A 25,625-nucleotide genomic window follows, 5' to 3' on the forward strand; every position below is an offset into this window, starting at 1 on the left:
AGGTCCTCCTCAGTCAAACTCAACTTTTTTACACATAACACACCCCACCAGGTATAAGCCCAGACAGGTGCTTTGTCTCTTGTCTGCTCTTATTTCTTGTGAGAAATGGGAGCAGGTGGGGTGGTTTTAGTGTTTAAACATAAACGTGCAACACATCTGCGTGGAAGTCAAAGAGTACAAAACCTCTGCGTGGAAATGAGAACAGTATTTGACTTGTTCTGGGAAGCCAACTTAAGTCAACTGACCTTTGCAACAACCTGAGGTATTGGGGGGGGGGGGATTTGGAACTGGAAAGCTCCAGCCACAACAGCCACAGCTCAATTTCCAATATTTACAGGACATTATGACCAACATTGAAGGATTATACTATGATCAGGGCTGGAATAATGTAGTAGCGAAAGTAGCAAATACTACAAGCCCAACATTTTCAAGGGCCCGGCACCCAGTGGTGTCACTAGCAGGGGCTTTGCTATTAAGGGGGCTTCTGCACCCACAAAATGCCCAAATTCTGCACAAGTAAATGATGAGCTGCACCTTCTTTGGTCTGTTTTTCTGTACTTTACCCTTGCTAAGAACCTGAGCAGGGTTGGGATGCATTCTCCTAGTACCTGAAGGGATACACCAGATGCTTCCCCCTTTATCTGGTGGTGCTCTAGTCCAATGGTCTTCAACCTTTTTCACTCCTGTATGTTGCCCGTGGCCCCATAACTGAGGCTTTCCAATCCCATTGGGTTCTCAACCTCAGGGTTGAAGAACACAGGTCTATACCTTAGCCCAGTAAGCATTAAATTCCAGTAAGCAGTAGCCAATTGTTTGAATATGCAGAGGACTACAGTCAGTTCCTGAGCAAAGACAGTGCCTTTGTATTTTTTCAGTTTAGGGCCCCTTTATATGCTACAGGATCTTAATCCAGCTTTGCTGGACCCTCAGAAGTGTCAATTTGCAAGGATGCAATGTCTGATAAATAGTCCTGTGATAATCAGAAACTTGCACACTCCAACCCCATGGAGATGCTGTTTTATTGACTATGAATTCTCACACACAGACACAGGTTTGCACAGGACTCCTGGAACCAGGACAAGAGGTTCGTTCCTCTGCCTGGTTCCCGGTTGTCACAGTTGTGTGCATTCCAGAGAAATGCCTGACTTACCTTTCTACAGTCACAGGAATCACTTTTGTGGGGCTTTTCATTTTTGACCCTTTGATTAACAAGAAGACTTTGCCTCCCTGTTCTCCACTACATCCTTGTGGCAGTTCTGCCACTTTTACAGACTGGGGAAATGAGGCCATGAGGTGAAACAAAACGGTGATAACGAAATAAAAACACATAACACCGCTTTCTGAACTCCTCATTTTTGTTAAAAAAAAACCTGAAATCTGCAGAAAAAGTAAAACCATTTTATTTGGTTTTTATTTATTATTTAATGAAGGTGCAAGGGCAATGACTGTGGCTTCTACTGCTGACACTATACTACCTATATCACCTACTTAAACTATGCTTAAACCATGCTGACTCATATCCCAATCCTATGCATACCTACTCAGAAGTAAGTCCCATTAGAGTCAATGGGGCTTACTACCAGGAAAGTGTGGATAGGATTGGGCTGTCAGGGCCCAATCCTGTTGCAAGGTCAAGAGCAAAGTTCAAAAGCAAACTCAGTAGGCAAGAGTGGTGATCATCTGAAGTTTTATTTTGCTGCCAGCAACAGGCCTCTCAGGGACTCCTGTCCAAAATGAAGAGAGCAATGAGAGCCATGTGGGAACTCTCAGACCTCTCAGAGAAAAGCAATTTTTCAGTGTGAGCCTCTCCCTTATATTCGATTCTGAGGAGAATGTCCGAGGAGTCTTACATTTCATTGGCTGATGTGTGACATCAGAGATGGAGGCTTTCTCAGGATTGGCCACAGATAAATTTAAAACATTTGATTGGTTGGTTTTAAGTTACAAATTCCAAAAAAGGCAAAATTTACATTTGAGACATATAGAAAACATTGTTTCCAACAACCACTAGATGGCACTGTTTACCCATTTATTGGCCTTTAGTATGTCTTGTGCTTATCTCTGCCCTTGATAGAGCCCTCAGTGCTATCTTTCCAAATTCCTTCTGTCTGGTCTCATCAATCACTGTAGGCTTTCTCCTAACCTCTGTTTAACTAAGCTTTTTGGTCTTTCCCTCTAATCTATGTGTAATTTCTTTTATGTGACTTGGTATTGTGATGCATAGTGGCATAAACATATTTAATACAAGACAAACCAACTTCTTATTGTAAATAAGGATTGTAAGAGACTTTTCTTATTCATTTTAACTAAATCCAGCTTTCTGTTAGCTTTCAGTTCAAACAGAGGCTCTCAGGAATGTTTTGCTAATTAGGAGACTTTCTCCTGCTTATCTGTTCCTGTCTGTTTCTGCTGGTGTCTGTATCTGCCAAACTCTATTTTAATTAGCAACAGATTTACTGTCTTTGCCAAGGCCTTGTTCCTCATTAAAGTGTCTCTAACCTGTATATAACCTTTAGTTTTATGCCTTTTGGTGCCAAGAGTTATGTGTTCCCAATTAATTGTGGCAGGAGCATCTTGCCTACTCCTTATCCGTCTTTCTTTGAGTTGTAAATCTGTCACTTTGAGTCTACAGAGTTGGAATGTTTTTGCTTGAGATAAGAGTCCTCCTTGTTAATTAACTTCTGTCAGACATTTGCTTTTCAAGGTTGCATTTGAATTACATGGCTTGAGCAGCCTTAATGGTCAAATGTTACTGCTTTTACTATTCTGTGTATTTATGGTTTAATCAAACTATTTTGACAGCTAGAACAGCTAGAACAGCATTACTGTACCTTTATATATGTTGATTACATTTTTTAAAAAATCTCTATAATTATTAAGGCATTAGAGAACTATTGACATGCAAGCATGTTAACTTTGTGTTCTTTATACAGTATAATACTTTCTAAATAACTCCTTTAACATGAAGCTTTGGTGTAAATAACTCTTCCCAGTCTTTATTCAAGACTGTATTTTGGTTTAAAGGTAACTAATAGAATAATAGGTTTAAGAATCAAAAATGTTCTTTTTCCATGTGTTTTCATCTGTCCAGTTTAGTCTCATTTTATCATACTAATAATTACGCTTGACAGATGGAAATTCCAGCTTCTTTTCACAAACAGTGCTTTGAAGCCTGAACCATTATCTAGTCCTTGATAGCTTGCTAGGAAACATTCCTTTACTGATTTACAGCCTGCTTGAAGCAGAAACAAAAAATGGATTTTTGTATGTCTGTGAAATGCTAAGCATATGAACATTTTCCTTATAAACATACATTTTCCCATTAACTGCTAAACTAATAATATTTTTTAATTGCAGAGCATAATCACTTGCTAAGTTTAATTTTAAACATATACATAAATGGCTGGCTTTTATGGCCTTGCCTCAATCCTATCCAATTTTCTAGCACTAGTGCAGCTGCAACGCAGCCCCAAAGTAAGGGAACAAACATTCCCTTACCTTGAAGAGGCCTCTGACTGCCTCCCCACCACAGGATGCAGCGCCCACCCCATTGGCACAGCTGCACCAGCACTGGAAAATTGGATATTTTCCAGAAATTAAAATAGATTACTTTTTCCAGTTAGAAATAATACTGTGGCTGCATCTGCTGACGCTATATCACCCACTTAGTACATTTTTGATGACAATTATAATTAATAAGTATAATTTACTAAAATGCACCCTTGGAATAAAACACATGACACCACAATTTGCTATTTTAATCAAAACATTGGGGGGGAGAAATCACCAAAAACACACACACCTCTATTTATAGGCAGCTTTCTCAGGTTGCAATACTATCCATACTTTCCCGGGAGTAAGTTTCACTGAACAGTATCGGACTTATTTCTAAGTAGACATGCATAGGATTGGGCTCTCACTTCCCTGGGGGAAGGGAGGAAGAAAGCATAAATCAGAAAGTTCCTCTTAAGGCCATGGAATGTTCACTCTACCTTCCTTCCTATCTCTATGGTTGCAAAAGGCAAAATGTATCAATTTCATCCCGGAGGCGGAAGCTGATTGGCTGCCGCCGCTGCGACTAGTTGCAGTTCTTGTCTACGCCTGCGCGCTTCGCTCCCTTGCAAGGTTTGGCTGGTGGTGCTCCTGCAGCAGGAGAGCAGGCGGCGTTTCTGGGTTGGGCGTGCGTTGCATAAGGCGAGGATGGTGGGCGCGACCGGGGTGCAAGGGCCCGTGAGCCTGCATGATTTGCTGCTGGCCGGGGCGGAAGGGGGCACCCCCAGCCCCAGCACCCCCAGCAGTGTCGGGCCCGGGGCTGTTGCCCCAGCGGAGGAGGAAGAAGTCTGCGTCGTGGGCATCTTCGGGAAGACAGCCCTGCAGCTCAGCTCGGAGAAGGCGGCCCTGGTGAACACGGTCTGCGACAGGCAAATCTTCCCTCTCTTCCAGCGGGAGAGCGAGGCCAGATCATCCCCTGGAGTGGCAGACAGAGGAGCTGATTCTCCTTCTCCTCCTCCTTCCTCTTCCTCCTCTTCCTCCTCCTCCTCCTCCTCTTCTTCCAGTTCCCCCTCTCCCTCCTCGCAAGGAGATTACAACCTCTTGCAGGCCTACTACAGCCAAGAGTGCAAGGTGCTGTACCTGGTGCTCACTTCCATCTGTGACAGCCATCAGCTTCTACAGGCCTGCAAGGACCTTGATGCCATGGGAGAGGCCAGGGTGCCTGGTGGCCTAGGGGGTCATCATCCTGCCCAAGGTGGTTCCCCGCTTCCCCACGCAGAGGCCCATGAATTCTGGAAGCACCAAGAGAAATTCCATTGTCTCAGCCTCCTGTACCTCTTCTCTGTCTGCCACATCCTGCTTATGGTGCACCCTACCTGCTCTTTTGACATCACCTATGATCGGGTCTTCCGGGCTCTGGATGGGTTGAGGCAGAAGGTGCTGCCATCCCTGAAGACCGCTATCAAGGACTGTCCTGTTGGCAAAGACTGGAAGCTCAACTGCCGGCCATGCCCTCCCAGGCTTCTCTTCCTCTTCCAACTCAATGGGGCCCTTAAAGTAGAGCCTCCCCCAGGCAGGGGCCAGGAGCTGTGTGGACATCTTGAAAAACCTCCCCCTAAGAAACACTCTCCTAAGCGACGGCTCCAGCATGCCTTAGAGGACCAGATCTACCGCATCTTCCGGAAGAGCCGGGTGTTAACTAACCAAAGCATTAACTGCCTCTTCACTGTTCCGGCAAATCAAGCCTTTGTGTACATTGTAGCAGGCGGAGCCCAGGATGGCGATGATCCTGTCGCCTCATTATTGGATCAGCTGAGAAGCAATTGCACTGCACGGGAGACGGAGTCCTCATTGACCTTGGCAGGACCCCGCAGATATCAAATGATGAGGCACGGACGACAGCAATTGTCTTTTCATGTGGAGAGCAGTAGCAGTAGCTGCACTTCTGGCCAGTTAGTGGACTGCACCTTGAAGGAATTCCTTTTTCAGCATGTGGAGCTTGTCCTTGGGAAAAAGGGCTTTGATGACAGTGTGGGAAGGAACCCTCAGCCATCCCACTTTGAACTACCCACCTATCAGAAGTGGGTGGCTACAGCCCTGAAGTTGTATGAGGTGGCCATTGAAGGCAAAGACAATGATCCTTCATCTCTAACTGGGGAGTTGACCTCCAAAATCATGGGAAGCATCAAAGTTTTGGAAGGGTACCTGGATATAGACACAAAGTTCTCAGAGAATCGTTGCCAGAAAGCGCTCCCCATGGCCCACAGCGCCTACCAGTCCAACCTGCCTCATAACTACACCATGACTGTTCACAAGAACCAGCTGGCACAGGCTTTGCGGGTGTATAGCCAGCATGCCCGGGGGCCAGCCTTCCACAAGTATGCCCTGCAGCTGCATGAAGACTGCTACAAGTTTTGGAGCAATGGGCACCAGTTATGTGAAGAGAGAAGCTTGACTGACCAGCACTGTGTGCATAAATTTCACTTACTTCCCAAAGCAGGTAAGTTCAGGTCACTGTCTAGATTGTAAGCCCCTCTTCTTGTTGGCATCCTTCAGTCTCGGAAGACTATGGTGTCACGCTCTGAATGGTGGTTCTGGAACAGAGTGTCCTCTCCAGTGCGCGAAGCCTGGGTAAAGTAGGTATGGAGGATAGGCTGTTACCCATGCAGCAAATCCCCCCTCTCCACGTCGCTGAAATGGTCCAATGGAAAGGCAGAGGCCAATACGGTTGGTTCCAGCGGCGTCGCAGGAGTTGCCAGAACGTGACTGTGTTCAGCCATGAACTGCCTCAGGGACTCTGGCTCCGGATTTTGCCTCGAGGTTGACTCCTGAAGCCTTTTCCATAACTGGATGTAGCCACAAGGCAGTGGAGGTTTGGGATCAGAGTTTTCCTTCTCTCAGATGAGCTGCCTTCCCAGGCTGACGAGTCCCATCTACCCGGTGGCTGTTTAGTCGCCTCTTACGACAAGTACAGCCAAACTGAGGGCCTATTCTTATCCCCAGCCCCCAGGGGAAGCCCCACAGTACTTTATAAAGACCCATATACATAGATGGAACTGTACTTTAATGGATGTCTATCCTGCTTGTCATTAAAACTCAAAATAGTTTACAAATAAAGCATAAAAAGAGCAATCACAATAAATACTTGTGCTGAAAACAGATCAAGTACAGAAGCCAGCAGCTAAAAACATAGACAAGTAAACATATAATTTAAAGGAGAAACCTCTCCAAAATAAAAATATTTTAAAAGATTTTTTTTAAGCAGCAAGTGGTGGAGCCCTTTGCATTGCCCTGGGAACAGAGTTCAAAAAAAGTGTTCCTGCTGCCTAGAACACCCTGTCTTTGCTGCTTGCCCCACATTTTTCCACCAATGACAGGAAAAAAGCAGGCTTGGCAGGCTGATATGGAAGTAGGCAGTTGTTAAAGTAGCTTGGTCCTAGGTTGTAAATGCCCTTAAAGGTTAAAACTAGCACTGTATAAGTAACTATGATGGTAGTGCTAACATGTTTTAAAGGTTGTTGGCCACCCAGAAAGAACTTGGTCCCAAAAGAATTCCATCCACTGTGAGGCCTCCTGGATTTTTCTGTGGCATTCTTCCACAGTGTCACAAAAATGACCCTTTTTCATCAGATCTGTGGCCTGGAGTAATGATCATTTTGGAGGGAATTCCTCTAAAAGTAACTCTCAATTCAACAGACTTCAAAATAATGGGCAACCTCCAGTTTCTGTAGAAACTGATATGAAGAAAGTATGCAGTTAGTCTACAGATATGGATTGTTTGTGGTTGATAGGTATAATCGGAAGCCGAAACTTCAGTATTGTGTATTTTTATGCTCTCTGGTAATTTATTTAAATTGAATTTTTAATGTGTTCTATCCTGAAGCCTTATGCTGTGTAAAAGCATTTAAAACAATTTAAACAATTATTTATGCTAGCAAAGCCATTAAATCCCTAGCCACTAAATTCTTAGCTGAAGAAAAGGGGCCTAAATTGCTTTCAGAAAATACACTTTGTCGTGTTTGATTACTGCCATGTGTTTTCACTAGGGACTAGAAACTTTCTTTTTAAATGGAGTGGGAAGGGGAGAGCTGAGATGATCAGGCTGTTGAATTCTCTGCCATGTGGAACTTAAGAAGCAAAGCAGATGGATAAACTGTCTTCTCTTCCAAACATGTGAAACATGTGGATTTTATTGTGCATGCTTTTTTAAAGGAGAAAAACCTGAACCAGACAGGAATCCACCAGTGTTGTACCATAATAGTAGGGCTCGCTCGACTGGTGCCTGCAACTGTGGGAGGAAACAAGCCCCTCGGGATGATCCTTTTGACATCAAAGCAGCAAACTATGATTTCTATCAGGTAATCTCTTGCTATCATTCCAAGACTATGCAGTTTCTTGACTGGCTAGCCAAGTCTCCATCCCTTTAAAACGGAAATGTGGCTCTTACATTTTAACCCAGGACGGACTATGACTCAGTAATGCATAATAGAGTTGTCTGAGTTTCTAAGGTTGTATTTTTAAAACACCTCTACAGAAATAATTTGATTAGAGTTAGGAGGGGAGTGTGCTGCGTCTGTAAGAATCAAAATAAATTTCTGTGTTAATTTGCAATGCCTTTCTGGGTGACTTTCTGTTCATATTGTGTTGCTTATAGGTGGCCCCAGGACAGGTGAGTATATTTTAGCTAAGGGGTGTCTGTGGATGCTGCTTGTGGGAGCTGACTGTTTTGATAGAGAAACACAGCAGATAAACGTGGGGCCTTGGGCTCTTTACCACAGCAACTTGTAGCAACTTTCAAGGCATGTTTCAGAATGTTGGCAGTCATTGCTTTAGCTAATGCTGTGAGCTTCCAACATACCTGAACAAGTTTTTACAAAATTTGTGAAACCTCCAGGTTCAGAGATAGTGTTCTTGTAAATATCATTTGCGTGAGATGGGAGACAAAACAGCAGATGCCTTCATCTGCTGCTATGGGCTTGTAAAGCACATGGTTGGTCATTGTTGGAAATGGGATGCTGAACTAGATAGACCTTTGGTCTCCTCCTGCAGGGCTTCTCTTAATGCCAAAAGCATACTCGGAACAGCCTGCAGATTGGTCTCTAGTTTTGTGACTGTAGGCAGCTTAATGGCCTGATTCCAGGACCTGCCAAGCCTGCCATCACTTCTGCATAGGAAGGATTAGCCTATTTTCCAAAAGAATATCTAGCCCATAAGGGAGTTACCACATTGCTGGGCCAGATTGTTTACAGTTCTTTTCTAGAAAAGAAACCAAAGAAAGTCGCAACCTCTGTCCTTCAGCTTACCTTTCAAGAGACCAGGCACACAAGGGAACCAGTGTAGTGTAGACTGTGTAGAAAATAGAATGTTAAGACTTCAATCTGGGAGATCTGTGTTCAAATCCCTGCTTGGCTGCAAAGTTTACTGGGGGATATTGGACCAATGTCTCCCTAACCTACCTCAGAGGTTTGTTTGGAGGATGAAAGAGTGGGGAGACACCCCTGAGCAACTCAGAAGAAGGGTAAGATAAAAATGTAATAAATTAAATAAAGGTAGAGTAGGGGGATGAATTTGACAATGTTGGAGTGCAAAGATGAAATTTTTTTAAATGGGTGCTGTCAATGCAGAACAGAATTCTCTTTAGGGAGGAGAGAGAGGCGCAAACATTCTCTGCAACTACACGGGCCTGTGAAATTGAGGGTTATAAAATTTTTTCACAATTTATGGTGGTTTTTATATGAGTTTGGGGTGCTGGTTCAGAAAACGGCATGAGTTTTGCCCTACCATGTCTAGTTTCCCAGACATGGCAGAATCTTGTTAGTGAATCAAGCAGCTTCATTGTGAGGAAGCTATGGAGTAGGCATCCACACAAGGGAGCTGTTTGAACCATTCATTAACGAGGCTATGCCATATCTCTGAAACTAGATGCAATAGGGCAAAATGGATGCCATATTTTGAATCTGCACTCCAAATATACTAAAGAATGGGTCTAACAAAAGTTAGACCAAAGACAACAAAACATTTTGTCTCTAACAAAAGATAGCAAGACATATGTTAACCTGTGCTAGTAGTCTGGCTGATGGCTAATCTTTCCCTTACTGGGGGGGGGCACAAACTTCCAGCAGCTGTCGGTCCTCTAGATGTCAACTTTTTTGTCTCACTCTGTAGATTAAAAACATCATTTCTCTTTCTCTTTTTTCCTCCCAGCTACTGGAAGAGAAATGTTGTGGAAAACTGGATCACATCAACTTCCCCATATTTCAGCCAAGTACACCAGATCCAGCCCCTGCCAAGAATGAAACATCATCCAGCCCTCCAGAAGGAGAAGCTGAAAAACTGAAGGAGAAGGAGCCACAAACACAGGGAGAGAGCACTAGCTTGAGTTTAGCTCTCAGTTTGGGTCAGTCCACTGACAGTCTAGGTACTTACCCTGCTGATCCACAGGGTGGAGGGAACAACACAGAGGCTCACGGGCAGGTGACAGAATCTAAAGGGGAGAAGAGGCCCAGCTTGGTAGACCGTCAGGCCTCGACAGTTGAGTACCTTCCTGGAATGCTCCATTCAAATTGCCCGAAGGGTCTTCTGCCCAAATTTTCCAGTTGGTCACTGGTGAAACTGGGTCCAGCCAAGGCTTACAACTTCCACACTGGTTTAGACCAGCAGGGTTTCATCCTGGGTACAAACTACTTAATGCCTTGGGACATTGTTATCAGGACCAGAACCGACGAGGATGGTGGGGACCTGGACACAAATTCCTGGCCAGCTCCCAACAAGGCCATTCCTGGGAAAAGAAGTGCTGTCGTAATGGGGAGAGGTAGGCGACGTGACGACGTAGCACGCGCTTTTGTGGGTTTTGAGTACGAGGATGCCCGTGGCCGAAGATTCATGTGCTCAGGGCCTGAGAAAATCATGAAGGTGATGGGAGGAGGGCCAAAGGAATCTGCAGTTAAAGCTCTCAATTCCGACATGCCCCTGTACATCCTGTCGTCAAATCCAGGACGAGGACTGAAGCCACACTATGCGCAGCTGATAAGACTCTTTGTAGTGGTACCTGATGCTCCGCTCCAGATAATTCTGGCACCCCAGGTAAGAAAACCGGTATAGTTATAGAAAGATTAGCAGGTATCAGATGTGGCTTGTTGGCAAAGGAAATGCAGGAATTTGGCAATTGGGGAGAAAATTATCAGTTTAGTTAGAGATGCTGGTTTTCAAATTGTGCTCTGGGGAATCCTGGGGTTCTTCCAGTGTGAAATGTAGTACTCACAAACTGCTTTTTCTGAAAGCTTGCCCACAAGTAATTTGATTGTAATTTGCAACTGCAGAAGGGATGTGCTGGGCCTGTTCTGAATTGCTTGCTTGATTCATGTGGGGCAGCTGGCAGGTCTGAATTGGCCTTTCCAATGCACTTCCTGGACTAAGTACATCTTAGAAAAATGTTTGTCCCCCACTGCAAAATTTTGCACGGTCCACCTATTGGAAGTACCACTAGAAGTAACTGGCGACTATGTCATACTTCCAGGTTGGGAGGCCAGGCACAGTGCAACAAACACTAAGCTTGGGGCAGGTAGGAGGGCTTTCTTAAGTGGGTGAAAAGTGCATGCTGGAGTGCATGCTCCAGCACATGCTCAGCCTGCCAAGCTGAAACTCCTATCACTGCTTATTGCATTGCGTTGCTGGTCCAGGCAGCAGGGGTCTGGGGGTTACTTGCATACCACAAGATACCACCTCAAGTACCTCTGATGGCAGAAGCACCGTTGGTTGAGAAACACTGTATTAGAACATCCTTTGGCACTGCGCTGGAATTCTGTTGCAGATTCTGTTGCTGCCTCCTCTTCCATTCTGTAGCCTCTTTGTTCAGTCCCTGTCTCTTTTGAAAGACAGGGCTCCTGCACAGACCTCTTGCCATTTGTGCACAGTTGCCTCAGCCATCTCCAATTCTGGTGGAGCCATACCCCATGGCAGTGGGGCCAACTACGACCTGTCATATTGGGGAAATATCACCAGTGGTATTCATACTATTATTTTTAATAATAATAATGGTTAAAACAGTACTTTTCAACAGTAATTATTAATATTAATAGTGCAAATACCACTGGTGATATTTCCTACTATGACAGGTGGTAGTTGGCCTCACTGCCATGGGATCTGGCCACTGCTACAGGTGCAGAAGTTTGCATATTATTTCACTAACAGCCCAATACTATGGATCCTGGCTGGCAATGGAATGCATATTCTGTTGTTGGAGAATGCTGAAAAGCAGTTGCAAAGTGCCTCCCAGCAGAGCACTGAGTAGTGCACTGCCAGGATGCAGATGGGAAGGCCAGAGCCTTCCCACACATGTGGTTGGCTCTCCTATGCCCCACCAGAGCAGTTAACAAAGTGGAAGAAGTGGGGGGGGGGAAGTAGGCAAAACCAGACAGGGAGGGGGTGTGACGGTTGCAGGAGGGAGTGGGTCCAGCAGCAATAGTGTACGCCTGAGGAATGCAATCTGTGCTTCAGGCCTCCCTGGTGAGCCATGGCTAACCTCCAGGGGCGTTGCCAGGCACCTCTGGGAGAGAGGTGGCCACAGCTGCTCAGCTCAGCTGCACCTGCCTCTTCCCTACTTACTGCTTTTCTTCGGCTGTGTAGGAGGTGGGTGGGGCAGCATGAGGTAGGTGGGGTGTGTGAAACATGGTGGGGGGAGGTGGGAGAGAAGGCTGGCTGGGCAGTGGAGGAGGTGGTGCATCTCATCAGCACAGGGCATGCTCCTGACAGGCTTCAAACTGAGAGGGAAGCCTGACCTAGAGAGAGCAGCGCTGCACTTTCCTCCGCTTGGGAAGGAGGGAGCCGAGCCTGCTCTTGGGGGGGGGGTCCAAATACCCCAGCCTCTGTCTTGCCTGGAGGGAATAGGGGTGGCATCGGCATGTTGGGGGTATATGTGTAAGCATGCCCCATCTACTTTGGGGGTGAGTTGTAATCTTGGTCTGTGTGGCTGCAATCCTGTCCACACTTTCCTGGGAGTAAGCCCCATTGACTCAAATGGAACTTACTTCTGAGTAGACCTATGTAAGCTGGGGGTCTGTGTCAGCTTAACCAATGATCTTCACCTTTCTCTTTTTCCTCCCCCTTCAAAAAAGAAAAAAAGCCACTCTTGATGGTTTTGTCTCCAGAAATTGATTAAAAAATAAAAACACCCATTCTTTTTCAGCCATCCCCTTTTTCCTCCTGCCTCATTTGGGGGGGACGGGATGACGACTTCTCATTTGGCTGCTATTATAAGACACAAGGCACAATCATAGCTAGGTCTACTGAGAAGTAAGTCCTATTCTGTTCAATGGGACTTACTCCCAGGAAAGTGAGGTTAGGATTGCAGCCAAATAGTCTCTGGATCTCAGTGTCACATCAGTTTGCAATTAGCAGATATACACAAAACAAAGTCTTCCCCTCCCCCAGCAAATTGATCACTTCACCTTCCCTCCCTTTCCAAAACCCTCCAGGTGTGCTACTAACAAACTCAGGGCACAATCCTAACCAGGTCTACTCAGAAGTAAGTTCTATTTTGTTCAGTGGGGCTTACTCTCAGGTAAGTGTCGTTAGGATTGCAGCCTCAGAGTGCTGGCAGCTGTTTTTTTGTTTCTAGTGTATAACACCTTCATCCCCATTTTGGGGGTAACTGAGGTGAGGTGTTGTAATAGGGAGCCATGGCCAATGGCCACAAGGATCAGGGGAGCCACAGGCTGGAAAAGTTCGAGAACCACTGGTGTACGCCAATCCTATCCCCCGATTTTGCTGCCTCCTACCCCCTTTCTGTCCTTGCAATTGTGCTAGCGAAATTGCTAGTGCAGGTCCAAGGAGACCCATTGTGGGTTGGGAGGCTCCCACAGGAGTAAGGGAATTTAAATCCCATTTCCCTGCTGAAGCCTCCTGGTTCTCCCCCCTCCCCCATTGATACAGCACACCAGCTTTGAGCACAGCTGCTCCAGTGGGGTGGAGGAGAGGTTAGTGTTGGGCTCTGACCCTCACAGTAGCCCTATAAGGTGTCCACATTGCAGATTGGGGGCTGAGGCTAAGAGATGGTGGCTTGTGTCACCTAGTGCCATGAATGTGGCAGGATTCAAAGCACTAGTTCACACATCAGGCTCTTGGGATGCAATTCTATACACACTTAACTGTATGCCCCATTGAATTTGATGGGCAATCTTCTGTGTAGATATCCATAGAATTGCTCTGTTAATTACTCTTCTGCATTATAAGATGGTATTATTTGTTAGAGGGATCATGTGCATAGCTCTATCATTGTGAAACTGGCTGTGAGACATTCTTCTGCATGTGCTCTGGAAGTACCTGTCAGGCAAAGCAAAACTGATAAAATGATTACACCTTCCATAACATCTCAGCGGTTCAGAATTGGTGTGGTTGGAGAGAAGGGTGCATGGGCAACAAGTAGCTTTTGCAGAAATCTGCCTGTACTGGATTTTGTTGCCTCCGTTTGCTGCAAGATTTATTTAGTTTAAAACTATTGAAATGTTGCCCCATTGCCCTTTGTTCAAGGGGAAAACATCTCAAATAGCTTTGTTTTGGGAGACACTGTAACTATTTTTCTGTTTGCTTCTTTTCCTCCTGCAGGTTCAGCCAGGACCACCTCCTTGCCCTATATTTTATCCTGAAAAACAAGAGATAACCCTTCCTTCTGATGGATTGTGGGTCCTTCGATTTCCTTATGCTTATGTAACAGAACGTGGGCCCTGCTTTCCTCCAAAGGAAAACCAACAGTTGATGAGTTACAAAGTTATCCGAGGAATACTAAAGTCTGTGATACAATAGGAGTTGCTGGACTTCAATTGGTTTTGGGATTCATGTTTTCCTTCCCTAACCTCCCACCCTTTCCCTCACAGTATAAATGATGGATTTTGATTACTAACAGTCACAATGTTAAGAGCAATCATTGCTTTGATTTTGTGAAGCCAATGCACTTACAAGTCACCAATTTTGGTACTCTACATATCTGGGTCGCAGACACTGGAATGGTGGGTCATGATAGGACCAGTTCAGTTCTGGCTTTCAGAGATCTGTGGGTCAAAATGAAGGAAGAATTAATAATGCATAAATAGCTTCTCTGCCAATAAATCATTACAGTTCCATGTTGTTTATATGTAATGAGAGGAGAGAGATGATATGAAAAACCACTGAATGGTGCTGCATTCAAGAAACCTCTGGATTTTAAAAGAATGCGCTCAATCACAAAAGATTATATGTAAATAGATGACTGCCAAAACAGTAATTTTGTCTGCTGCCTTTGTTGGTAACCCCACTGCATTTCAGACCATGTACAAGGAAGAATGGTGACAGCCAGTTCTTTTAAAAATGCTGAGGATGGAGACATCTCACTTGTTGTGCTAGATGGGTTTAAATTAAGAATAAAGGCATATGGAAAAGTTTAAAAATACTGTATTATTTTACGACTTAAGGTCATAAGAAATTGAGGAGCCCTGCTGTATCTGACCAACGTTCCATTGAATCAAGCAATCTCTTTCCAACACAACCTAGACCAGATGCTTTCAGACAAGGCCCAAAGATAATAACCCTCCACTTTTGTTTGCCCCTCAGTAAGTAGTACTCCAGAATTACATTGCTTCTGAACATGGAGGCTCTATGGCCGTGGGGCATTATAGTGTTCAGTCTCTGGTATCCAAAAGTTCTCTCTTGCTCCTACTGCCCCAGAGTTGAATAATTTTTCTGTTGGAAATATCTCCAAGTCTAAAAGGCTGTAGAGGTGGGGCCTCTTTATCCACAGGGGATCTGTTCTCGGACCCCCCCCCCCCCCCGCAGATACAGAAAACCACAGATAAAAAATCTGTGGTTTTTGCCCCTTTAAGCTCTCTGGAGGTGACCAGAGCACAGATTCAGTTAACTCAGGAGGGCTCAGATGGGGCCAAGTCTGGCTCAATGCTGGTCCCGGGGATCCACATTGAGTCAGATCTTTGGATACATAATCCACAGATACAGAGGTCCCACCTGTATGTTTAACTTCAAATGAGCTGTTCTGGCTTTCTTGTGGTTGCTGGTTTGCAAGTTCCAAAATGGGTACAAAGTTCCCCCCATTCTCAGAATACTTAGAATTGTCACCTTGGGTTTGAAATTACTGATTTGGGTTTGAAATTGGTTGTTACTGATGAAGGTTGAACCTGAAATTTCAAACTAATTTTAAAGCCTGTAGAAGTTTATCGAAACTTGTTTTATGTTTAGGCAGTTAGGTAGGTGCTCACCTTTAATTTCAATTGCAGTGAACCCTCAATTTGATGGGCCTCAGTTTAACAGACTTTGGAAAAACACAAATTCTGGTTTATTTAAAACTAGTCATATGTTTACGCATGCATGTCTCCACAAACTTAAATGCATTCAGCTTAACAGATTTTCAGCATTAATGGATATCCCTTCCCCTCATTAATCCATTAAGGGTTCTCTTTGTGTATACATTGTAAGATGAGGGCCATTCTGTTTGGACAGGATAATCTCAAATATTAACCCAGAAATTTGATTCCCCACAACCTGAATGCATTGGCGAATTTGGTTTGGATACTAGTGACCACCTTGGAAGGGGGGGGAGGGGAAGGAATAAGTCACCCTTGTTTAGTACCAGTCTAAACTTGTCAGATCAACTAATTTCCCCACCCCTGTGGAGTGGGGGTTCCCTTTTGCAGGAATTCTTCACATCAATATATGTGCAGCAGGTACACTTCAGGTAGCAGATTGTGGACCAGCTTCATAGCTAGCACAAAAACCTACCATCATGAATAATCTGCCCTCATCATGGATAATCTGTAGCAGCAGGTAAGTAGTAGAAAAGGAAAGAGGGGCAGAGAATAAGGAATTTGATGGGGACTTTATTTTGACGGGGGGGGGGGGTTTGAAAAGAGAAAGAATAAAAGGGAGCGTCTCTTGATGCTGTGTTTCAGGCTGCAAAATTTCATGTTTTTATCGAAAACAAAACATCAGCCAAAGCTTTCTGTGAAGTCTTATAAAGAAATCCACATAATGTGTGTATATGGGTCTGCATTAGTTATTTGTGGCAGATTGATAGCTGTTTAAAAAAAGAGACTGAGAGCCCAATCCTGAGGTCTGTGGCACGACTCCACACCGTGGACCTCAGTCGCAAACATGCCATAAGGCACACTTGCGGGGCTCACAGCCAGGCTTGTGCTGGAGCTAACCCAGCTCAGGCTGGCACTGGGCTAATGCGCAGCGGTCTCCCGGACCACCGGGCTGCAGAATGGGAGGCAGGGGCATGGCCGGGGGCATGGGGGAGGCGTTCCGGGGAGGGGGGAGGCCAGCAGGAGGCGTGGCCGGGGGCGGGCAGGAGGTGTGTTGGGGGAGGGAGCGAGGCGGATCCGCGAAGCCAAGCTCTGCAGGATCCAAGGTGCTCGTGCAGGCCACTGTGCTCGTGCAGGGCGACCTTTTAGTTGCTGCTAAAGTGAGTAGCCCCATTATGGGGCTGCTTCCCTTACTCGGGGGAAGGGGACGAACATCCCTTTCTCCCAAGGATCCTCCTGCTGTGGCACGGGAGGTACAGGATCCAGCGGCAGCCCTCCATGGAGACGCCGGTTCTGGGCGCTGCGGGCAGCTCAGGATTGGGCTGCCTGAGGCCCAAGTAGTTGACTAAGAGCCCAATCCTGAGGTCCGCGGCACGGCTCCGCGCCATGGACCTCAGTCGCAAATGTGCCATAAGGCACATTTGCGGGGCTTACTGCCGGCCAGCGCTGGGCTAGCGCGCGGCAGTCGCCCCGGTTCTGCAGCTCCGCTGTCTCCCAGACTGGCGGGCTGCAGAACGGGAGGTGGGGGCATGTCTGGGGGGCGTGCGGGAGGCGTGTCGGGGGGAGGGAGACATTTTGTAGACCTTTTGGTCGCCACTAAAGTGAGTAGCCCCATTATGGGGCTGCTTCCCTTACTCGGGGGAAGGGGATGAATGTCCCCTTCTCCTGAGGAGCCTCCCGCGGGAGGCACAGAATCCGGCGGCAGCCCCCCACAGAGCCACTGGGGGGACCTGGGCACTGTGGGCAGCTCAGGGTTGGGCTGCCTGCTTCTCTGGTTGCCTGGATGTGATTTGTACTCGCCACAATTGACTAAGCAAGTCGCAAGTGGTTATTTACAAGCCTGCTCTGGTGCAGTGCAGATTCCTCTCCTTCACCCTGCGTTCTGTGGTAGTATGAAACATTCATACTCGGGAGTTTGGGAACCGGGATAAGTTGTGGCAGGGGAGGGGCAAAGACAGTGATGCAATCTGCAGGATCGCACCCCTGACAGGGCTGATTGGAGTGTGCAACCAGTATAGTAATACCTCCTTCAAATATATCAGTATAATCTATGTTTGAGGTTTAGGTTGAAAAAATATTGGGGAATGTGTTGACCTTTTAAAATGGCATTTTGAGCAAGCAAATTGCTACAGGCGTATTAATGGAATCCTTTCACCAGCCTCATGTAGGAGGTAAGTATTGTATACTACAAATACAAATTTGTGATATTTTATTCTAGTTTACTGTGATGTAAAATGGTGCATGTGGTAGTATTCATAAATGGAGATGAATCAACACACAGGTTGTGTGATATGTAAAAAGGGAACAACTGCAGATTAAATAGTTATGGCGATTATAGCAGATGAGTGCCAAATGCCCACGGTTGCCAGCCTTTTATAATTAAATATTTATATACTACTTTGCAACAAAAAAGTAGTTCACAAAATGGTTTACGTGGCAAAATTAATCAGTAAGTCCCCAAAGCACTCACAGTCTAAAACCAGATGCAGACACCAGCAACAGCCCCTGGAAAAGATGTTGGTGCAAAGGTTAAGTATTGTTCTTCCTCTGCTAAATGTAAGAAGACAACATTTGAAAGGTGATTCTTTGCCCAATAAGCAGGGTTTTACTCTGTGTTAATGCAATACTGCTCCTGTCTAAAACGGTGCCATTTTAAAAAGCCATTTCTGCTTTACTGAGTTCTCCTTACAAGTTCCATGGAAGAAAACCAGGATATACAGGTAAATGTAATAGTAAATAAAAGTAGGATGTGAAGCCAATTTAAAATGACTAAATTCAGGGTTGTTTTTTTTTTTACATAAAAGCTGGTATGGGGGGAGTTGACATCACACCCCTACCTAAACACATTTGCCCTTTTCAGAAAGGTTAGTTTTCGGGATTATTTTGTAAGTTTCTTCCTTTACGCATATATTTGATGTTCTGAATTTTTTAAAACATTGAAACTGCTTATAAGAGGGTCCCTCTTCACCTACCTAAAGGCACTTGGGCCTTTGCAAAGAGGGAGGGGTGAAACAGAGCAGAGAAGGGTAATGACGGGTGAGGAGAATGGGGGCAGATAAACAGGGTGGCAGGAGGCTGGAGACAGCTGGAAAAGCCTTGGAGCCCAGGTCTACCCATCCATGTGGTACTGGCAGCTAGATATAGGAATACGGAAAACCACTCCTAAGTCTCTCTAAAATCTTTTAAATATAGAAAACCATGCAAAAAATTAGCATCATGGTATATAGGCTCACATTAGAATGGAAAGTATCATGTGTGTACCAAAACTTGCTTCTGCAGCAGCTGTAGTCTTGCACCTGTGTCCCTGAGCTCCTATACACTCCTTCATGGTAAGCAGATCCACAAGCCAAAGAGCTACTGTTTCCTCCCAGATTTGACACTGTTAAGGAGTGTATTGTATGCATTCCTCGGCCCAGCATATATGACTTGCCAGTAGCTGCAGTTGCACACTTGTAGTAGTGTCCCCAGCATCCTGTGTGGGCAACAAGTCTGAGTAGACTCCAGACTGCCAGAAGATTGGAGGATAGCAAATGTCATGCCTATTTTTAAAAAGGGAAAGAGGGGGGACCCGGGAAACTATAGGCCGGTCAGCCTAACATCCATACCGGGTAAGATGGTGGAATGCCTCATCAAAGATAGGATCTCAAAACACATAGACGAACAGGCCTTGCTGAGGGAGAGTCAGCATGGCTTCTGTAAGGGTAAGTCTTGCCTCACGAACCTTATAGAATTCTTTGAAAAGGTCAACAGGCATGTGGATGCGGGAGAACCCGTGGACATTATATATCTGGACTTTCAGAAGGCGTTTGACACGGTCCCTCACCAAAGGCTACTGAAAAAACTCCACAGTCAGGGAATTAGAGGACAGGTCCTCTCGTGGATTGAGAACTGGTTGGAGGCCAGGAAGCAGAGAGTGGGTGTCAATGGGCAATTTTCACAATGGAGAGAGGTGAAAAGCGGTGTGCCCCAAGGATCTGTCCTGGGACCGGTGCTTTTCAACCTCTTCATAAATGACCTGGAGACAGGGTTGAGCAGTGAAGTGGCTAAGTTTGCAGACGACACCAAACTTTTCCGAGTGGTAAAGACCAGAAGTGATTGTGAGGAGCTCCAGAAGGATCTCTCCAGACTGGCAGAATGGGCAGCAAAATGGCAGATGCGCTTCAATGTCAGTAAGTGTCAAGTCATGCACATTGGGGCAAAAAATCAAAACTTCACATATAGGCTGATGGGTGCTGTCTGTGACAGATCAGGAGAGAGATCTTGGGGTGGTGGTGGACAGGTTGATGAAAGTGTCGACCCAATGTGCGGCGGCAGTGAAGAAGGCCAATTCTATGCTTGGGATCATTAGGAAGGGTATTGAGAACAAAATGGCTAGTATTATAATGCCGTTGTACAAATCGATGGTAAGGCCACACCTGGAGTATTGTGTCCAGTTCTGGTCGCCGCATCTCAAAAAAGACATAGTGGAAATGGAAAAGGTGCAAAAGAGAGCGACTAAGATGATTACGGGGCTGGGGCACCTTCCTTATGAGGAAAGGCTATGGCGTTTGGGCCTCTTCAGCCTAGAAAAGAGACGCTTGAGGGGGGACATGATTGAGACATACAAAATTATGCAGGGGATGGACAGAGTGGATAGGGAGATGCTCTTTACACTCTCACATAATACCAGAACCAGGGGACATCCACTAAAATTGAGTGTTGGGCGGGTTAGGACAGACAAAAGAAAATATTTCTTTACTCAGCGTGTGGTCGGTCTGTGGAACTCCTTGCCACAGGATGTGGTGCTGGCGTCTAGCCTAGACGCCTTTAAAAGGGGATTGGACATGTTTCTGGAGGAAAAATCCATTATGGGGTACAAGCCATGATGTGTATGCGCAACCTCCTCATTTTAGGAATGGGTTAAGTCAGAATGCCAGATGTAGGGGAGGGCACCAGTATGAGGTCTCTTGTTATCTGGTGTGCTCCCTGGGGCATTTGGTGGGCCGCTGTGAGATACAGGAAGCTGGACTAGATGGGCCTATGGCCTGATCCAGTGGGGCTGTTCTTATGTTCTTAGACAGGAAAAAGTAAGATCCCAAGAAATTTCTGGGCCCCCTCCTGGGGGGGCATTTGAGCCATTTGGCTCCTGGGCCCCCTTTTTGACCCTGGGCCTGGTTACAAATTACCCCCTTCCCCACCTCTCCTAGGCCCTGGGTTGAAAGGTCAGATAACTAATTGCCCCAAGCCCTGAGGCGAGTGGAAAAAATCAGATACTGTAGCTGCTAATTACCCTGTAAAGAGATCAGGTCTTGCAGTTTGCAAGATAGCTGCTAACTGCCCTGCAAGGAGCTGAGCTCCTGCAATTTGCAAGCTTGTGTATAGAGAGGAAGTTTGAGGATCTTTTTCTGGTCGTTACTACTTATAAATAAATAAAATATTTCTTTCTAGAACTCCTTTTTTAAAAAGTCTGGTATACCTAGGTGGGTCCCAACAGAGTGAAGTTTTAGAAAGTGGGTCCTAGTCCTAAAAATCTGAGAATCATTTTGCTAGTGATTTGAAAGTTTTTTTTTTCTTTGATTAAACTAAGGCTGCAATCCTATACACGCATGGGAGTAAATCTCATTGAACTCAGTGAAGCCCATTTCTGAGTACACCCATAAAAATGCACTATAACTTTAGATCTCATGCTCGGTGTTGGAGGCGGGCACTGCAGGGAAGAACTCATGGGATGTTTGAATGGGGAGGAAACCTACTGCTTTTGCTGGTTGGGGTTGCTGGCAGAGAGGGAGGAAGGTGGGGGGGTCCATTTGTGAACGGGAAATACACACAGCTCTCTGCCTGCTTCTAAGTTTGTTTGGTGCTGGGTGCAGGCTGCGGGAGGGACTGCAAGGGGGAGACAGGCAGCTCCCTTCTCTGTGAATGAGAAGAAACAAACTCCTGTCCTGAGGTGCCCACCAGCTCCCTGACTGATTGTGTTCCTTTGCTGCTGCTTGTTGCCAGGATTGGGGGGGAGGGGAGAGTGAGAGTAAAAACATGCTCCTGCATGGGGGGGAAAAGCCCACTCTGACTCCTCTTAAGTTTGTTCTGTACTTTTCCCAGGGAAGAGGTGTGTTATGTATGTGTCAGGAATTACTTTAACAACCCCCCTTTTCTGGATCTCATGGGTATTACAAAAAAGCTCAGTAAAATTCATTTATTCATATAAGTTCTGTCTCTAATATATTCATTTATGTAAATTTATTCAAATTTGAAATGTAAATTTCCCCTGGCCCCCAACACAGCATCAGAGAGATGATGTGGCCCTCCTGCCAAAAAGTTTGGACACCCCTGGACTAAACTGTTATACAGAAAGTTCATGAAATTATGATTAATTACACAATATGATCATATAATAATGACCATATTATATGATGATAAAGACAGCTTCTTTTTTATTAACCTTCCAGCGAAACCTGAAGGCATTTCTATTTAGGAAATCCTTTGAGGGCCCTAAAATGGCTGTTTTTAGGAATTTATTTAATGTTTTTTTACTGAGGCATTTCATTGCTGGCTGCTTTTGTTTTTATATTGCCTGTTTTTACTGATGTTCTTTTATCTTTTGAACTATGTATTTTATGTATTGATTGTTAGTGGGTGCCCTTCAGGGAGAAAGGCAGATTACAAATCCAATAAATAAATAAATATTTTAGTATATTCAATTATATTATATATTAAATTATATACAATTTAATATTGATATTATTATAATAAAATATTTTATGTTATTGTTAAAATATAATATATTATGATTATTTACATAAAGACCAAAGTTTGCTTTGAAATCTCCAAGGCAATAAAGAAATAAATCTTCCCTTTTAATAATTACTTCTAATAATTAATAACAATTAATTATTATTACTAATTAATATTCATAAATATTGATATAAATCTTAACAATCAGTATTAATATTTACTGTTGATATTAATGATTGATATTATTAGACATTAATAAAGAATTATTTATACATATATATTTATGAAAATATCTTATAAATAATTTATAATTATAAATAATAAAATATATAATATAAATAATTTATAAGTATTTTATAAATAAATAAATTTAAAATATATTATAAATAAATATTATTGTAAATAATAAACAAATACATTATAAACAAATAATAAATAAATCTACATTATAACTATATATATTATAAATAATTATTTATAATTAATAAAATTATTACTGATTTTTTGTTATTTTTTATTATTATTTTATTATTATTTGACAGACTTATGTTTATTATGAAGGGAATTCCAGTTCCCAGATAGGGTGTGAGGAGGAGTGATCGTTATTTCCGTTGGTCTGACAGAAGGTGGGGGAGGAGGAAGGTCAAGCGGGTGGCGTCACAGCAGCCCGGCCTTTCCAGAGCGCCCAACCCTTTTTCCTCAGGTCGCGCGCCCAAAACCTTTCCCCCAGCCGCGACCAATCAGGTGCCGTGTGAGAGCGCGAGCGTCGACGCCGCTCTGTGATTGGTTCCTGTGCGGCTGGAAGGGGTGGGGCTCGGCGTTCCGGCTGTGCCCGCTGAGGTGAGCATCCTGGGCTCCCTCAGTCTGAAGGAGGACGGTGCTGAGGCTGCTGCTTCCTGGTGTGAAGAGCGAGCCGCGTCGGCTCCGACCGCCCGGGGGGGTAGGGGAAGGCCATGTCGGCGGCCTTCTACCTCCTCTCCACGCTGGGTGGCTACCTCTTCACGTCGGCGCTGCTGCTGAAGTACCCTGGCTTGCTCCACCGACCCAAGCGCCACCGCTTCCGATGCCGGCATATCTCCCACCGCGGCGGTGAGCAGCTCCGCAGGACGTCCTTGGAGGCGGGGGGCACCAAGACTTCTTGGAGAGGAGACGTTGGAGGATGGAGGAAGGGGTTGGAGACCCACTCACCGCGGGGGGCGGTGGCAGTGGTGATGCTGACGTCGATCTGCACACCACGGGGGGGGGATGCTGGTGGTTCCGATGACCTACCCACCGAGGGCGGGTGGTGGTGGTGATAACCTACCCAGCACTGGGGGAGGGGTGGGGTGGTGTTGACCTACCCACCACAGGGTGGTGGTGCTGATGACCTACCCACCACGGGGGGAGGGGGGGTGGTGGTGGTGACGATTCTTCCTTCGAGGCTATTTTGGCTTTTTGTGGGATATCTGGGAAGGCTTAACAGAGGAAGGAGTCTGGAGACTGGACTTCTTTCTCTAAATTTAAAAAAAGAGAGCAGGTGCTTGTTGACCTTGAAATCTGTGCATCCATCTTCCCCCCCCCCCCCACCAGCACCACCAAAGGTGGGGATTGTCACCTTCATCTCAGCCCTTTGCATCTTTTCCATCCTCCCAAAGCCCACCCCCCCCTTCCCCAGCAGGGTGGTTCTGTGTGAAGGGCTCACATGTAGGCTGCTCTATAAAAGCTGGCTTTATCTGCTTTTAGGGTGGCTCCTTCCACTCCCCCCAATTAAGAGCAGGGGCTCTTAATTGCAAATCTTTCTCAAATGTACCTGACTTTAAATTTAATTTATATCGATGTTCCTCAACCTTTTGCCCTCTGCTGTACTGTTTCACAGGGTCCACCTATTTGAAGTACCTCTAGAGTCTAGAAGTAACTGGCAGCGATGACATAATTGCCAGTTCTGGGTAATTACTTACCCATATTTACTTTTGGGTTGGGGGGCTAGTTGCAAGGCCAGTAAGAGGCTCAGGGTGGGCAGGAGAACCATTTTGAGTGCAGAAAAACATACTTGGAGCATCCTACTGCTGTTTTGCTGTATCGTGTTACTGGTCTCACTGCTGGGTGCCAGGGATCCAGGGTCCTGCAAGTACCACCAGACACCACCTCAAGTACCACTGGTGGTACCTGTACCCAGTGGCGTCACTAGGGTTCGTGTCACCCGGTGCAGAATGGCAGTGCGTCACCCCCCCATGCAGTGGGCAGGGCAACACCCCAGGTGGTAAGCATGGTGATGTACCTTCACTCCGCCCCCACTGGTTTTTTGGCTGTACCTTTTGATAGAACACATTCTGCATGAAATTGCGCACTGATTGATACATAACATGATGGTATTATTCTTCCAAATTATGATTTTAGTCACTAGTGGTGTCACCCCCCCCAAGGGTATCAACTTACTAACAAATAATTAAGTAAGCAGAAGCCAGCCCTGGTCCACCAAGTGAATTTCCTCTGTAGCCTGCCTGCAATAACACCCTTCTCCAAAACCAGTAAGGTTTTCAGCCCTGCCCAGTTCAGTTGAAGAACTTCTGTTTAAACCTGATCATTGTCAGGATCCACCTGGCTTTGCAAGTCTCAGAAAGGTTCACCTTATCAGCTGAAGCCTCTTTTTGATCCTTTTTAGTGGGGAGGGGGGGCTGCCTTCTGGAGCACTTTTAACTGCAGGTGCATAGGATCAGGACCATTCTGGTAGCCTTGCACTCTCCTTCACCTGATCTTCCACACCAGCCAAGGCACGTTTGCTTACTTGCTAGTAAACCCGACTGTGAGGCTTATTCGCTTTCCATAGGGCTCACTACATGCATCTGCTTGGAGGGAGGGACTACCTTCTCAGGTGTTTTTGGCGGCTGCATTCATTGGATCAGGACCATTCGGGTGTTGTTGGATTCCTCTCAGCCTGCCTTTTCCGTTGAACTAAGGCAAGTTCACCTACTCACAAGTAAACGCAAGATACGGCTCACTTTCACTTTCCATAGGGCTCCGTGCATTTTTTGTTCTCCAGTTTTTTGGCCATAACTTTTGATAGAAAGGAGATATTTCACTCTGGTTTCTTGCATTGCATTCCGCTCGAAATTCCACATCCAACGGTATATAATATGATGGGGTTAATCCTAACCA

At 45.4% G+C, this 25,625-nt stretch overlaps 2 protein-coding genes across 2 annotated transcripts in view; both read left to right on the plus strand.

The window, feature by feature from the left end:
* Window positions 1-4,094: 4,094 nt before the first annotated feature.
* SMG8 (SMG8 nonsense mediated mRNA decay factor) lies at window positions 4,095-14,749 on the plus strand. Its single transcript, XM_066635741.1, has 4 exons — window positions 4,095-5,992; window positions 7,705-7,850; window positions 9,697-10,575; window positions 14,095-14,749. Exons 1-4 carry the CDS (start codon window positions 4,201-4,203, stop codon window positions 14,290-14,292), a joined length of 3,015 nt encoding a protein of 1,004 aa, XP_066491838.1. The 5' UTR covers window positions 4,095-4,200; the 3' UTR covers window positions 14,293-14,749.
* An 8,621-nt stretch (window positions 14,750-23,370) lies between these two features.
* The window catches only part of GDPD1 (glycerophosphodiester phosphodiesterase domain containing 1), a 39,450-nt gene continuing 37,195 nt past the window's right edge, over window positions 23,371-25,625 (plus strand). The window contains exon 1 of the mRNA XM_066636345.1: window positions 23,371-23,579. Coding sequence (XP_066492442.1) covers window positions 23,444-23,579 — 136 coding nt within the window. The 5' untranslated portion in view covers window positions 23,371-23,443. The remainder of the gene's footprint in view (window positions 23,580-25,625) is intronic.

The sequence above is a fragment of the Tiliqua scincoides genome, chromosome 8 (genome assembly GCF_035046505.1).
Source record: "Tiliqua scincoides isolate rTilSci1 chromosome 8, rTilSci1.hap2, whole genome shotgun sequence".
NCBI classification, from domain to species: Eukaryota; Metazoa; Chordata; class Lepidosauria; order Squamata; family Scincidae; genus Tiliqua; species Tiliqua scincoides.

What these genes read in the sequence shown, in the direction of transcription:
- SMG8 (XM_066635741.1), top strand. Translation starts at nt 4,201, where the DNA reads ATGGTGGGCGCGACCGGGGTGCAAGGGCCCGTGAGCCTGCATGATTTG. An exon ending in TCACTTACTTCCCAAAGCAG is followed by an intron (nt 5,993 to 7,704) that starts GTAAGTTCAGGT and finishes GCTTTTTTAAAG; the next exon opens with GAGAAAAACCTGAACCAGAC. An exon ending in CAAACTATGATTTCTATCAG is followed by an intron (nt 7,851 to 9,696) that starts GTAATCTCTTGC and finishes TTTTCCTCCCAG; the next exon opens with CTACTGGAAGAGAAATGTTG.